Source organism: Rana temporaria, chromosome 7, assembly GCF_905171775.1.
Source record: "Rana temporaria chromosome 7, aRanTem1.1, whole genome shotgun sequence".
In the NCBI taxonomy this organism is placed as follows: domain Eukaryota; kingdom Metazoa; phylum Chordata; class Amphibia; order Anura; family Ranidae; genus Rana; species Rana temporaria.
Genome location: NC_053495.1, coordinates 76316826 through 76332426, shown reverse-complemented (window position 1 = coordinate 76332426; position 15601 = coordinate 76316826). Strand labels below are relative to the sequence as shown.

The 15601-nt window shown below is 46.7% G+C and overlaps 1 protein-coding gene across 2 annotated transcripts in view; it reads right to left on the bottom strand.

Annotated features, from left to right (window-relative positions):
* The window catches only part of DDX47 (DEAD-box helicase 47), a 502328-nt gene that overhangs the window by 184787 nt on the left and 301940 nt on the right, over positions 1–15601 (bottom strand). For both annotated transcript variants that reach the window (XM_040359586.1, XM_040359587.1), the window contains one exon: positions 13975–14112. In XM_040359586.1, coding sequence (XP_040215520.1) covers positions 13975–14112 — 138 coding nt within the window. The remainder of the gene's footprint in view (positions 1–13974; positions 14113–15601) is intronic.

The following is a 15601-nucleotide window of genomic DNA, read 5'->3' as shown; positions in this document are numbered from 1 at the left end:
ATGACCTGATCGCTCCACGGCAGAGCTCTGCAGTGTAGAGTGTGCTGTCTGAATGACCTGACACTGTCTGGAGCTTGGTAAGTAAAACACAACTCTTTACTCCCTCTAGTGGCAGAAATAAAGAAGACACTCACAAAGAAAGTCTTTAAGGTATATGCTTAATACTTTTCTTTAGTCTTGCCCATTCAGTAAGTGTCTGACACCAGTGCCATAGCCAAAATAGGCAGCAAAGCTGAACCCAGCATACAGAAAATGGCCCGACCCACTGCTTCGGACCTCCTGTCAGCAGGGTCCTTAAATGCAGGGGTTCCCTCAACCGGAATCGTGGTTGCCTTGTTCAACCTGGATACCGGGGGGTCCACAACCGGGGGAGATGCCCACATTTTTAAAAGGCTCTCCTCATCTGTAACAGACCGCCATGGTCCTCTGCGGTCGTTTCCATTCCTTGTCTATGAACTCTTTAAAAAAGGTCACATAAGGAAACACTTTAGCAGTGCGGGCCTGCTTGTGGGACCCAAAAGGGACCGACCCCTCAGCAGATGTCCCGGCAGTATCCTCTAGCTTAAGAGTGTCCTGCACCCGTGGTAATAAGAGCTCCAACAAGTGCCTCGTCTTGCGCTGACCCGGACCTGGAGTCCTGCTCACTGTCCGAAAGGTCCTGGTCCGCATCCTCTGATACCTCAGAACCAGGGCCCTGGGCCGCAGCCAGGCCCAAGTCAGAGTCCGAGCTATCCCCAGGAGATGGTGGGGGGAGGGGGCATTTTTACCCCCGTTGCCCACACACCGCTTCCACCCTGGCAACAAATTATTCCAGGACTGCCGACCAAGTGTCCACAGAGACTAATGTCAAGGTACAAGTGCACAAAAAAGAGAGAGACCCACCCTCCTTGCCGTACTGACCAAAAGGGGTATCCCAGGGGACTCACCACCCTGACAAAGCTGCACTGTGCTGCGGTCCGCTCTCCTTTACACTGTGTGTCTGAATGTCTCTGAGGTAGAACAGCGCTGTTCAGAAAGTCCCCCCAGTACTAGAGGCCAAAACCTGTATAAAACCACAGCAAGATGGCCGCCTCAGGAAAAAGACCGCAAGCTTCTAGAAAATGTCCGCCCGCTTTAACTGCATGTGTCACTGCGCGGCTACAATAAATTTTGTACACCAGTCGCAATTCAATTGCAGCAGTGCGGCTACTAGAAAATGGCGCCAATTTTAAGAAAATAGGCACCAAGGTGGACGAGAAGGCCGGAAAAACAGTGGCACCCGAGCGGAGGACCCCCCCCCATGGCAGACCACCCACACAGAGTGTGGGGCCCAGAACACCCCGCAGCCCCCAGCCAGGATAGGAAAAACAACCCCTCAGGTACATCCCAGGTCAGTCACAGCATGGTTGAGGAGGGAAGAATGAATGAGAAACTTATATAGCGCGACACATGCGAACTTAATCGCCTCTGGGCGCTTGTTCCTGTTTTTTATTATATCAAAGAGACAGGAGGAGAGGAAAGGGAGGACACGAGACCCCCTAATTGACACCCCCACGAAAAGCCCAGCTGTTCCATTCTGCCAAGAGGACTGCTAGCACGTTTCCTGACAGGCCCACTTCCGAGCAGTACGGAGTAGCTGCCAGCCACAGCCCACTGTGACAGACAGCTAAGCAGCCTGGTCATATGTGAGCCCCGGAGCAAAAAGCTGTGTTCGTCCATGGACAAAAGAGAAATATTTTTTTTCTTGATTAAACATCTCACAGTTGTCACTCAACCTGGTATAGGGAATATCACATTCTGTCAAGCCCCCATTGACCTGACATTGACTATAGGCACCACAACTACCCCATCCTGGTCCTGGCAACTAAAATAAGCAACTTGGTTCTCCAGAGAGAACATTTATTGAATTCCAGTACAGCTGAAACAATCCAGCAGAGTATTTGTAAACATTACAATGATTAGAAGTCCCATTCAACATACTTAGTGCTTGTACTCGCATTTATTACTGGCCTAACTACTATCCCTATATCTCAGAAGTTTGATGTGTGTATTCTGGGACTGGCAAGTGCTCTGGCCCCCTCCAGAGCTGTTCGTACATTACTAGGCCTACTCCTGTTTTATGCTCGGAAGAGCATCATACGCAAGTGGAAAGTTTCTTCTGCACCTACTCTGAATATGTGGTAGTTACTTGACAACTCGACCAATCCCCTATACCAGGGGTCTCCATACTTTTCAAGCAAAGGGCCAGTTTACGGTCTTTCAGACTTCAGGGGGGCCGGATCGGGTAGAAAATGCCCCAGGGCCGAGCATCAGTGAAAATAAACATGGCCGTAGGAGGAGGAATAGGGCTCCATCATTGCTATTAGTCTTAGAGATAGTGTCCCATTGTTGGTGCCATTGGGAGAAATAATGCCTCATATTATTGGAAGCAATACTGCCCCAAGGGCCGGATGAAGGCTAGCAAAGGGCCACATCCGGCCCTCGGGCCGCAGTTTGGAGACCCCTGCCCTATACAAGGAAACTTATTTGCATTGGGGCTGTCAAAAGAAATTTAACAAAGTATGGGACATCTGGCTGGAGTCTGATACTACTACTAGCAAAAAAACTCTGGTAATATAACATCGTAACCGACTATCATTTAGTGTTTGTCTGACTAAATAGTGTAATCATGGCTAACACACTGTAAAGCCTGTCATATTAGATGAGCTCCTCCCATGTTTTTGGCTCTTTTTTTTTCCTTATTTGATGTTTTTCTTGTGTTCGTGAGCAGGGGTATGCCCAGAGGCTCTGTCTTTGTACCTCTGTACTTTAAAAAAAAAAAAAAATTGCAATAAAAATAATTTATAAAAAATTAAAGGGTCACTAAAGGAAAACATTTTTTTGCCCAAAATGAATGTCTGCAAGGTAGACAGACAGAATAGTGTAATGATTCTGTTAAAAAACGAGTAAATACCTATTAAATTCCTTCATCTATATCACCTCCGGCATTCTAGTTTCTGTTCTCTCATTTACTTCCTGGTTTGCATCGTTTGTTCATGTAAGAACTACATTTCCCAGTATGAATTGCGGCACGCCCAGTAATTCACACCTCCTTGAAGTTTCTAACGCGTAGAGAGCGTCCTGCCGCACAGATGTAGTTCCCAGGTGGGGGTGAGCACGTTACTGACCACCGCAATAAAGCCTCCCATCACGGTGGTCCGTAAAATCAGACAAGCAGGAAGTGAACAGAACAGCGAAGAAATAGAGCAACTTCTGAGCAAAAACGAACAATGAGGAATGTCTGCAGGTAAAGGATGCTTATTATTAAAAAAATGTTTTCCTTTACAACCCCTTTAATGTAGTCCTTTTCTATAATGACAAGTGTAGGGGCACTCCACCCATGCAACATACAGTATATATCCACTCCATATTATGCACCTAGGTAGCTTCCATGCATACTACTGCCTAGATCATGATCCCTCTTAAACAGCTAAAATTCCCTTCCTATACAGATAACTATCAGTAAAGCACAGTGCACACGGTCTGAATATCGGACGAAAACGGCCAGCTCAATAGAAACCAGCCGCTATTCAGCCCGTGTGTACCGCAGCCAGTCTGACAGAAGCCGAAAACATGAAAAAAGGTCTGCTGATCGGCTCCCAATGGCTGCGAGCACTGACTGAAGTGTTCTGGTGGGGGGGCAGTCCCCCTGTCAGAACACAGCAGGGGAGATCACTGTACTAACATAACATAGTTGGTACCGCAGTTACGCCTAAGCTGTCAGTTATCTTTTAACTCTGCTGGGTTGAAAAAACAAAACAATACTTAAGGTTTGGCGCTCATGGTGGTCTTGCGCCCTTCCGACTTTGCATACGACCAGCCCAGGCCTCGCTAATTGACCTTCTCTACCCTTCCGACCTGGGGGTACCCTTTTCCTACCCAATCATCCTGCTCTGCACCCCTTTTCTTTCTCAGTCGTTCCTTCTCATCTCTTGTGTCACACCTTCACCATCTGGTCTTCCCTCCCCCCTCTTTTTTTTCCTCTTTCTCGCTCTCATTTCGTTTTTTCCATTCCCCATGAGTTATTTTCGTGTTTTCCCATTTTTGTTCTTTGAATGAATGAATGAAAAACTTATATAGCGCGGCAAATGCGAACTAAATCGCCTCTGGGCGCTCGTTGTTCCTGTCTCTCTTGACATCAAAAGAGCAGAGTTTTAATCCGTCTTCTGAAGGTCAGTTGGTTTTTCTCCAACCGAATGCTGGTTGGTAAAGCGTTCCATAGTCTGGGACCTTGGAAAGCAAACCTTTTTTCTCCTTTGGACTTGTATCTGGCTTTGGGTACCTTGACCAGATTTTGGTCGGTGGATCGCAGAACGCGATTGGAATTGTGGGCTTCTATCTTGTCGCAAAGATATTGCGGAGCCTTCCCATGGATGCACTTATGGGTCAGACAGAGTGCTTTAAAAGCAAGTCTGTCCTTTACTGGCAACCAGTGAAGGGTTCTCAACGAAGGTGAGATTGATTCCCATGTTTTTTTCCCAGTCACAAGTCTGGCGGCCGTATTCTGAACGACTTGCAGACGAGAGATTTGGTACTTTGGGAGTCCAAGGTAAAGGGCATTTGCATAGTCCAGTCTGGAGTTCACAATTGTTCCCACCACGACTGCTACATCTTCTTTGGGAATAAATGGAATAAGTCTGCGTAGTAGGCGCAACAGATGGTGAGATCCGCTGACTACTGACCCTATTTGTGCATCCATTGTCATGTAGGTGTCGAAGATGACCCCAAGACTTTTGACTTTGGAGCTAGGGGTGATGATTTGGCGCAGAATGGGCGGAGGTGTCCAGGTTGTTGCCAGTTGACTCTTACGACTGGCGTGAAAAAGGAGAAGTTCTGTTTTGGAACTGTTGAGTTTAAGATAACTTAGTCATCTATCAAAGAGAGACATTTCTCTAAACTGAGATGATGATCCTTTTTGTTGCAGATGCGAAAATACAGTTGCGTGTCGTCTGCATATGAGTAGTTCTTGGCTACTGATGATTTCAAAGAGAGGGCGAAGATATATGTTGAAGAGCATCGATGACAGGGGGGATCCTTGAGGGACTCCACATGATACCGTGCGTTTTTCAGAAGTGAAAGGTCCCAGTTTCACGGTTTGAGATCAGTTTTCCAAAAAGGAGGAAAACCATGGTAAATCACCTTCTGCGACTCTGGCTACCTCAGCCAGCCGCGTCAGTAACAGTTTGTGGTCTACCGTGTCAAAGGCTGCGCTTAGGTCCAGCAGAACCAGGAGACAAGATTCTCCTTCATCTGCGGCCTCAAGCACGTTGTCCCATATTTTGAGTAATGCTGTTTCCGTCCCGTGTCCGGGACGGAAACCTGATTGAAATGGATCAAGTAGATTATGGGTATCTAGATGCTGTTGCAGCTGTTGTACCACTACTTTCTCCATTACCTTGGAGAGAACGTTTAGGCCTGTTATGGGACGGCGGTGAGTTGGGTCCTTGGGGTCCAGGGTAGGTTTTTTCAAGATGGGCTGGATTGTGCCCTCTTTGTTCGTATGATCCCAATTCTAGTTTTATTCTCCAAAGTTTTGTGGACTACTCCACGCCATAACCTCCGAGCAATTCAGCTCAGTTACCCTATGTTGACCCCCGGCCTTGGTCAGAGGGCTGTTGACGTTTGACAATTCTCACTTTTAATGTGCACTATGAAGCTATGCCCTATTATGCTTAATGTTTACATCCCCTGCGAGGGATTTTTACAGTTCTCATTTCTCAAAAATCTTAACCACTTAAGACCCGGACCTTTAGGCAGCTAAAGGACCCAGACAGTTTTTGCGATTCGGCACTGCGTCGCTTTAACTGACAATTGCGCGGTCATGCGACGTGGCTCCCAAACAAAATTGGCGTCCTTTTATTCCCACAAATAGAGCTTTCTTTTGGTGGCATTTGATCACCTCTGCGGTTTTTATTTTTTGCGCTATAAACAAAAATAGACCGACAATTGTGAATAAAAACAATATTTTTTACTTTTTTCTATAATAAATATCCCCCAAAAATATATATAAAATTTTTTTTCCTCAGTTTAGGCCGATACGTATTTTATTTATTGTTGGTAAAAAAAAAAATCGCAATAAGCGTTTATCGATTGGTTTGCGCAACATTTATAGCGTTTACAAAAAAGGGGATAGTTTTATTGCATTTTAATTGATTATTATTTTTTTTACTACCAATGGCGTCAATCAGCGTTTTTTTTTCGTGACTGTGACATTATGGCGGACACTTCGGACAATTTTGACACATTTTTGGGACCATTGTCATTTTCACAGCAAACCGTGAAAATGACAGTTGCAGTTTGGGAGTTAACCACAAGGGGGCCTCATTTGTGTTTCTAACTGTAGGGGGGTGTGGCTGTAGGTGTGACATCATCGATTGTGGTTCCCTATAAAAGGGAACACACGATCGATGTCAGCGCCACAGTGAAGAACGGGGAAGCTGTGTTTACACACAGCTCTCCCCGTTCTTCAGCTCCGGGGACCGATCGCGGGACTCCAGCTTCGATCGGGTACGCGAGTCCCACGGTCACGGAGCTTCGGACCGGGTCACGTGCACGCGCCCCCACGGCTGGGCTTAAAGGGCCACGTACATGTACGTAGATGTGCCCAGCCGTGCCATTCTGCTGACGTATATCGGCGTGAATGGGTCCTTAAGTGGTTAAAAAAAAGATTGTGCCAGAACAAAACAAAACAAAAAAATTTGTAGTGTGTAGTAAAGCTGGAAGGGGTGCCTGGCAACGCTGGCGCATTTGGATGCTGCTCCTCACACCAATTACAATTTTTTCAACTTTTTGACTTCCTTAAATTCTGACTTCAATTCCTGAAATTCAAACTGACTACTACTAGGATAGATTTATTGGATTTTTAGATTCCCTGGATTGAGTTCTCTGATCTTTGTTCTCTGGGATTGGTTCTCTATAAGTGAGAGCTCCCTGTCTTACAATCTGCCCCAGCTTGCTGCTGACTCATCTCCCAATCGTACCTGGATAACTGAACCTCCACCCTTGCCCTTCATTGGACCCATTTCCTTGCACTGCACGATGAACAACTGGACATTTTTTTCCCCCTACTTTACCCAGATTTCTCAGGCATGCTGCTTAGGTACACTGCAACTTCTGTAAATAAAACAGATTTTTTGGGGGGCTAAAAAGGCACATATGATGGAATATCGGGATTTTACATCCCAATGTTGCATGCATTGTTGCTCTGGATGTCATCTCCTCCCTTCAAAGGGGAAGCAGTCTCGATTAATGCTTATTATTAGGCTGCATCCCACACTGGTTCTGGTCACCAATCCTCAAAAGATGTGCTGGAGCGTGTTCAGGGAAGGGCAACAAAATTAATAAGGGGGCTGGAGGACTTTAAATACGAGGAATGACTGCAAGCACTAAAATTATTCTCCCTGGAGAAGAGACGCTTGAGATAGCAATATACAAATATCTCAATGGTAATCCCTGTGTAGGTAGGAAACGATTCAGCCTCTAAAGAGGACAGGGGGCCACACAATGAGATTGAAAGAGAAGCGGTTTAACCTTAAGCCAAGTAGGGGGTTTTTCACGGTCAAGGCAGTTAAGGATGTGGAACCAGTGTTGTCAACAGGAAGTATCAATAGTTTCAAAAGACTCTTGGACGTGCATCTTATTAAACACAATATACACGGATATAGGAAAATAGGATTTTATACTCACCGTAAAATGTTTTTCTCTGAGTTCATGGACGGACACAGCCTTAATCTTGACATAGTGGGTATTAGCCTTCCTTTAGGAGTTACTAGGCAGAAAATTATAGTAAATGTTAAACTTATCATACACACCCTACAGCCCCGCCTAGGGGGCGGGCCCTCTGGGTATAACCCCTCTATCTGCATCTCGCAGATCAGTTCGTCAAAAAGCAGTACAAACATAAAAAGGAGGGGTGGGTGCTGTGTCCATCCATGAACCCAGAGAAAGATTTTACGGTGAGTATAAAATCCTATTTTCTCTTTCGTTCATGGACGGACACAGCCAAAGCAGTGTCAAAAAACAAGGGGTGGGAACAGCATAAAATTAAACTTCACCCCAAAACAAAATAGAGCTCCTCCACAGTGGAGGAGTTGCAACTCTAAACAGCCGCCTGCAAATCTTTGCGGCCAAAAGAAGCATGCCAAGATGCACTCACATCAACCTTGTAGAATTTAGTGAAAGTGTGAAAACGGACGACCAGGTCGCCGCCTTACACACCTGGGAAACAGACGCTGGATGTCAGAAATCCCAGGAGGCACCTATTGCCCTGGTCGAATGCGCCGTGAGAGGAAAGGGGGGTGCGCCCCAGACCCTTTATGGCGTAAGCCTGAATCACTATCTGTTGGATCCACCTTAAGATGGTGGCTGACGAGACCGCTAGGCCCTTCTTGGGACCAGCCACCGAAACAGTGAGTCTGACCTCCGGGAACGGAGCAGTAGCAGATGAGTATACTCTCAGAGCTCGGACAATGTCTAAGGAATGCAACGGATGAGGACACAAGGATGGAAGTACAATGTCTTCATTGAGATGGAAGATTGACCTTAGGTAGAAAATAAAGCTGCGGGCGCAGCACCACCTTATCCTTGTGGAAGATCAGATAAGGAGCCTTGCATGACAAGGCTGCCAGCTCAGAAACTCGTCTGACGTAACGGCCACCAAAAAGACCACCTTCTGAGAAAGTGTCAACAAGGGAATCTCCCTAATCTCTTCGAACAGTGGTTTATGAAGCACCAAAAGAACCAGGTTTAATTCACACGGAGGTAGCGGAGGGCGAACTGGAGGGGCCACATGCCGAACCCCCTGTACAATTGTTCTCACTGGAGAGGGAGTCACCAGGCATTGCTGAAAAACAGCCAGGGCAGAAATCTGCCACTTAATCGTACTTAGCGCAAGCCTTTGGTCCACTCCATGCTGTAAGAACAGCAGGACTCTGGACACCAAATAAGTTTGTGGATTCCACCTAATTTCCTCGCAAAGGGCTAAGTAAGCTTTCAAAGTGCAATGGTAAACCCTCCTAGAGGATAACTTCCTAGCCTTCCTCATGGTAGGAATCACAGAATCCGATAGGCCCCGGTCTCTTAGTACCTGGCTTTCAATAGCCATGCCATTAAAGCCAGCGACTGTAAAGCAGGATGCAGTATGGGACCTTGTGACAGCAGGTCCTCTCTCAGCGGTAGACGTCAAGGGGCATCTGCTACCAGACGCACTAGATTGGCGTACCAAGGATGCCAAGGCCAATCCGTAGCAATTAGGATCATTGGAATCCCCTCTACCGCCACTCTGCGAATCAGATAAGGAAGGAGCTTTAGAGGAGGGAAGGCATAGATTAGCCGGTACTGACTCCATGGTGCCACGAATGCATCTGTCGCGTCAGCCCATGGGTCTCTTGACCTGGCCACAAACCTCAATACCTTCCGATTGAGTCGAGACGCCAGGAGATATATGTCTGGTGTGCCCCATCTTTGGCAAAGGAGCTGAAACACATCTGGGTGCAGAGACCATTCTCCTTGGTCCAGCATCTGGCGACTCAGGTAGTCCCCCTGCCAGTTTTCCACGCCCGGAATGTATATGGTCGACAGGGCCGGTACGCTTCTTCTCTGCCCACCTTAGGATGTGAGCGACTTCTGGCGCTGCAGCCAAGCTTCTTGTTCCTCGATGGTTGACATATGCCACCGCTGTGGCGTCGTCGACTGGACGCCCTTGTAGCCTCTGAGACCATGTGGAGAGGCACAGCCTAATCGCCTGAAGTTCCAGGACATTGATCAGCAAGTGGGAATCCTCCGGAGACCATCGACCCTGGGTCGACTGAACCCCCCAGACTCCCCCCCCCCAACCGGTAAGGCTGGCGTCCATCGTGATGACTATCCAGTGATAAGGAAGGAACGACTTCCCGGCCAGAAGTGCCGGTGAGGTCAGCCACCAAACTAGGGAGGTCCTGACCTGGTGGGTCACCCGGATTTGATAATGCAGAGATGATGGGCACTTGTCCCATCTGGACAGAATTTCCTTCTGTAGCACTCGCGTGTGAGATTGCGCATATGGTACTGCCTCGAAAGAGGCCAACATGAGGCCCAGGACTCGCATGCAAGAGCGGAGTGATGACCATTTCTGGGATGTCAAGTGCCGCACCGCAGCCCGGAGGGTCTGCCATTTTTCCACAGGGAAGAAAACCTTTGCCTCTGAGGAGTCCAGAATCAACACCAGATATACTAGACGTTGAGTCGGTACCATTACTGACTTCTGAATGTTCAGTACCCAAAGTGTCGGAGGGTTTGACAGGTTATAGATATGCTCACCTCTAATTCTGAGGCTGAAGCGGCCCTCAGAAGCAGGTCATCCAAGATACCCAGGATAGCGATGCCACGTTGTCTTAGTAGGGCGAGAATAGGGGCAAGCACCTTGGTGAACACCCTTGGTGCCGATGCCAGGCCAAAGGGGAGAGCCACAAATTGATAGTGGTCTTCCCCGACCGCAAAGTGCAGATGTCTCTGATGCATATGGGGACATGTAAGTAGGCGTCCCTGATGTCCAGGGATGCCAGAAAGTCCCCCGGCTGGAGAGCAGTGACGACAGAGCGAATCGATTCCATCCGGAATCTTTGTACCTTCACAAAGCAATTAAGGGCCCTGAGGCCCTCCTTTTGTGGTACTATGAACAGGTTGGAGTAAAACCCCTAAAACCGTTCTTGTACTGGGACAGGAATAAACACCCCGCGTTACAGCAAGCCCTGAACTGCCCCAAAAAGGGCTTCCTGATGAGTCGGTTGTAGCAGGAGGTTGGAGGAAAAAAATCTGTTTGGTGGGCAAGATAGAAATTCTATCTTGTACCCTGAAGAGACTACCTCACAAACCCACCAGTCGGGGACCCGAAATGTCCACCGGGTCGCGAATTTGCGAAGACGTCCCTCCACCAGAGAGATGGGTGGGGGCAAACCTTCATGCAGACGCAGTTTTGTTTGCAGGTTTGTTAGGTTTGCGAAACCAGGGACGTTTGTCCCTGAGCAGGCGCCTTATCGGCCTGAGGTCTTTTACCTGCCGCACTGGGCAAAAAAAAAAGGCTTGTGTACAGTGAAGAAGGGCCCTTGCCTCCGGCGTGGCTCCTTCCCCTTTTTGGATTGTGGGAGCAGCGTGCTCCTATCTCCTGTGGCATCTTTAGTAATGTCATACAGGGAAGCTCCAAAAAGTCTGTCGCCCTTAAAAGGACAGGTCCATCAGGGCTTTCTTGGAAGATTGGTCCGCAGACCAATTCTTTAACCAAAGTAGATGGCGTAACACCACCGAATGGCTTGAAGCCCTGGCCAGCAGAGGAATTGTGTCCAAGGCTGATTTGCAAACTAATTTTAGGCCCTGTACCAGCTGGTCAGCTAGGGCTACCTCTTCTGGGGAAGCCCGACGTGCTTCTAACCCATTGAGCAGTATTTTTGCCCATTCCGTGAGTGTCTGAGACACCAGGACCCCAACTATGGTTGGGCGTACCGCCAAACCTACTACCGTGTATAGGTTGCGGGTGATTGCCTCAGCCTTTTCGTCCGCAGCGTCTTTGAAGGTGGGAGCCCCCTCCACCGGTATGGTGGTTAGCTTGTTTAGTCTTGACACAGGAGGGTCCACTATCGGGGGCGAGGTCAATTTCTTCAAAAATCTTCCTTCAAAAAGGATCATCGCTTCTGTTGCTTCTACAGACCCCTCTATTTTTCTATTTAGGGTATCTCACACTGCGGTGATAAGGTCACTTACCAGAGCCCTCTCGCGTGCTGACCTGGGTTCGGAGTCATCCTCACTATCTGGCCGATCTAGGTCCGCATCATCAGATACCTCAGAGCCAGGATCCTGAGCCGTAGCTGGGCCTGGCTCCATATCCGAGTTGTCCCCAGAAGATGTCGAGGGGAGGGGGCGCTTTCTAGCCCCCATTTTCCCACGCGCTGCTTCCACCTTGGCAACAAAGGCATATAGGATTGCCGACATAGCGTCCACCTATGCATCGGGTGCAGGGGCAGCAATTGCCAGCTCAGGTGTCTCAGGGGAAAAAACGTCCGCTTCTGACTCCATGCTGCCCACACGCCTGACACAGGGACTCCCAAGCAAGGTACAGTAACCCACCCTCCTAGCTGCAGCAGAGACGAGGGGGTTCCCCCCAGAGGACTTACCACCCAGGAACTTGGTAGTACTGTGCAGTTTTGTAGCCGAGCTGCTTCTTGTCCGCTGAACACTAGCAGAGAGTGAGTCTGTCGGTCTGTGCTGTTTTAGCGATAGCTGCTACTTAATAGGGCTGCTGCTTTTGTCAGCTCTTTAGTTTGAGTAGTCAGCAGCGTGTCTCTGACTGTCGTTTAAATAATAAAGATGGCCGCCGCTCTAACACTAGAGGCCAACAGCGCTGAGGCCACAAAAGCATGGCCGCCAGTGTTATGCATAAATACATAGTGGGGCTACAAAAAAATGGCCGTTAAACGGCAGCTAGAGGCCCTGATCTCATGAGGCAAAAGGCTGTAAGCAATGCCACTGCTATAGCGCCGTCTTGAGGCATACTGCGACAGCCGCCGAGCGCCCGCTAGACGCAGTACGGCCCTACAAATCGATGCAAGCCTAACACCCCAGGAAGTAAAGCATGCAGAAATCACCAAAAGTATGGCTGCCGAGCGTCAATAGAGGCCAATACAATGCGGCTACAAGAACATGGCCGCCAGTCAAAGATGTAACACCCCAGGAGGTAAACAAGCAGAAATCACCAAAAGTATGGCCGCCGAGCGTCAATAGAGGCCAACACAATGCGGCTACAAGAACATGGCCGCCAGTGCAAGTACAAACAATACAGGATGGATCACAGGGAAAATGGTTGCCGACAGCATGGAGCAGGACACAGGTAAGCAATCTCTCTTGGCACTTATACACTGATTTAGTGAACGTACATTGTTCCCCCCAGGTGAAGCTCCCCAGGGGAACCTCCGCCCCAGCAGCTAGCTCAGAGAGCCTAGGGAGGAGGGAAGGGAGGGAGGGGAGAAGGGAACCAGAGAGTCCTTTACTCACCTCTCCAGGGATGCCCAGCTCTGACTTCCTGCCGAAGCAAGGTGGTAACCACTTACCCATCCTGTGGGTTTATGCTGGAGGCATCCTAGACAGACCATCTTCCGCATGGTAACGGAGGCGACTGTCGGCCCGGCTGCTGCGACTCGGCCCTCTAGACTTGTCATATGCATGCCCTGGATCGTATAGCTCACCTGTTACCCGTAGAGCGACGGGCATGTCGTGGACGACCCAGTGCGTAGCTATGGTTGGCACGCGCTTGATGGCCGAAACTGGGGGGGGGGGGGACTACAAGGATCTGGGATCCAGCCTGTCACCCAGTCGGCAGTTGATCGAAAGATCACAGGAACGATTAAAAACTTAAATAAAAGCTAAGAAAAAAAAATCCCCCAAAAAATTGGAACTAAAAGCCTACAGGCCCGAAGGGAGCCATGTCTTCTTCTTAACTAGGCAGAAAAAATATGATCTGCGAGATGCAGAGAGGGGTTATACCCAGAGGGCCTGGGCGGGGCTGTAGGGTGTGTATGATAAGTTTAACATTTACTATAAGTTTCTGCCTAGTCACTCCACTAAAGGAAGGCTAATACCCACTATGTCAAGATTAAGGCTGTGTCCGTCCATGAACGAAAGAGAAATAATTATCTACACGAACACACACACACAGGTTGGACTGGATGGATGGACTATTGTCTTTATTCAACCTTATCAACTATGTAACGGTTTGAAATCACACATCCAAAAAATGTCAGTATCATTTAAGACCATATAAGCAACAATTTAAGATTTGACTAATAAAGGGTCAAATGCGAAGATTACAGAATCCCACTATTCCAAATACATATTGTATTTACCATTGCAATTAAATTAGCCACAAATGACCAGTATATCATGATATTTCTTATCCAAAGGTGGGCTGGATTGCTTGAGCCTTAAACTCACCTTAGAGTGGGTCGGAATGTCAAAATTTATCACAACATCCACATGTGGAATATCAAGTCCACGACTTGCAACATCAGTGGCAAGGAGAACTGAACGAGATTTCGCCTTGAACTTGTTCAAAGCTCCCAGCCGTTTGTTCTGGAGGCAAAAGAAAAATAATGTAAACAAAACAGCTGCAAAAGGTCATATCCAAAGTGTACAATTAACCATTTTGTTAAGAATGTGCAAAAAGCCAGTGCTCTGTTTTAAAGGATAAGGTCACCTTTGGGAACATTTTAAATCGTCCAGTCCTTTTTAGGGTAGAACACGCAAAATGTTCCCACTCCAGCAGCCCCTCACCGATCCGCTGTATCTAGTGACAGCAAGCAGGGTATAAGCTTTTACTACTCTTTGGGCATAAAAAGAAAAAAAATTAACTTCATTTTTCCAAGGAGTTCTTCGCATGTCCACTTGAGTGGACAGCATGCATTTGAGGTTTTCACTGAAGAAACAATTCAGATGGTATTTGCTCCATTATTAGGCCTAAAGGCCTTTCTAATTAACATGCTCTGCACGTCAGCCCTACAAATTATAAAGTCATTAACTATTAGGCCTCATTTACGTGGGATGTTTTTAATGTTGCCTCTAAGCACGTCTGCCAATTTTTTTCGCTTCTAAACGCTCCTGCATGTTAGTCTGTGTCCATGCACACAAGCGTTGTTGTAGAATCTCATATTAGCCAACGTACTTCATATTATTATTTCTTATTATTCTTATTGATTTGCATATGTTTTATTGATAATATAATTAATATTCGTTATTATTATTATTATTGTTAATATTATTATATATGGTTGTGGTCTTATCAATATCAATATTATTCAATGGTAAGCAATAGTTATTAAATCTTTATTAATGTCATTCTATTATTCTATAAGAATATAGAATGTCTTTATTTTACTGAACTTTAACTGGTATTCTTAAGACGGAGTCATAAGCTAAGTAGGTGAAAGTGCACTGGGACACAGTTCATTTTAAGTTCAACTAATTAGACAAGAAACATTTTGACAACAGCTAAAACCATACAAATCATAGAGATAAGAAAAGAGTAGACTTCTTATCAACAGGTGTTTTGAAATAATTATGTGGAACATGAGGAAGTTATGCACAAAACATTAATCAAGCTTGACAGGGTCTGTTTGTGCATTATTACAACTTAAAATACATTGTATAAGTTACATTAATGTTTAGACAATATTGAATAAAGTAATTGGCTATGTGTATGTGTGTTTATGTATATATATATGTATACATGTATGTGTATGTAATATAGATAATACAGTACCTTTTATGAAACCAAATATATAGATACATACACATAGAATTAGTAAGACATAACAGATAAGGTGGGGTTATTGAAAGTTCATTCTCTGAAAGTTATAAATCTGTCATCCTTGAAGTTGTGGCTAACATAGTTGGGTGCCAGACTGTCTCCACACAGATGTCTTTAATTGGACACAACCAGTTATAAATCACTTTAATGAACATATAGGAATTCTGGCAATAATTAAGTTTGTCTGGTTGTAGGACAGGTGTTACATTGACGTAGATCTTAGCAACCAATTACATCTAGGAGAGATGGCTAAGA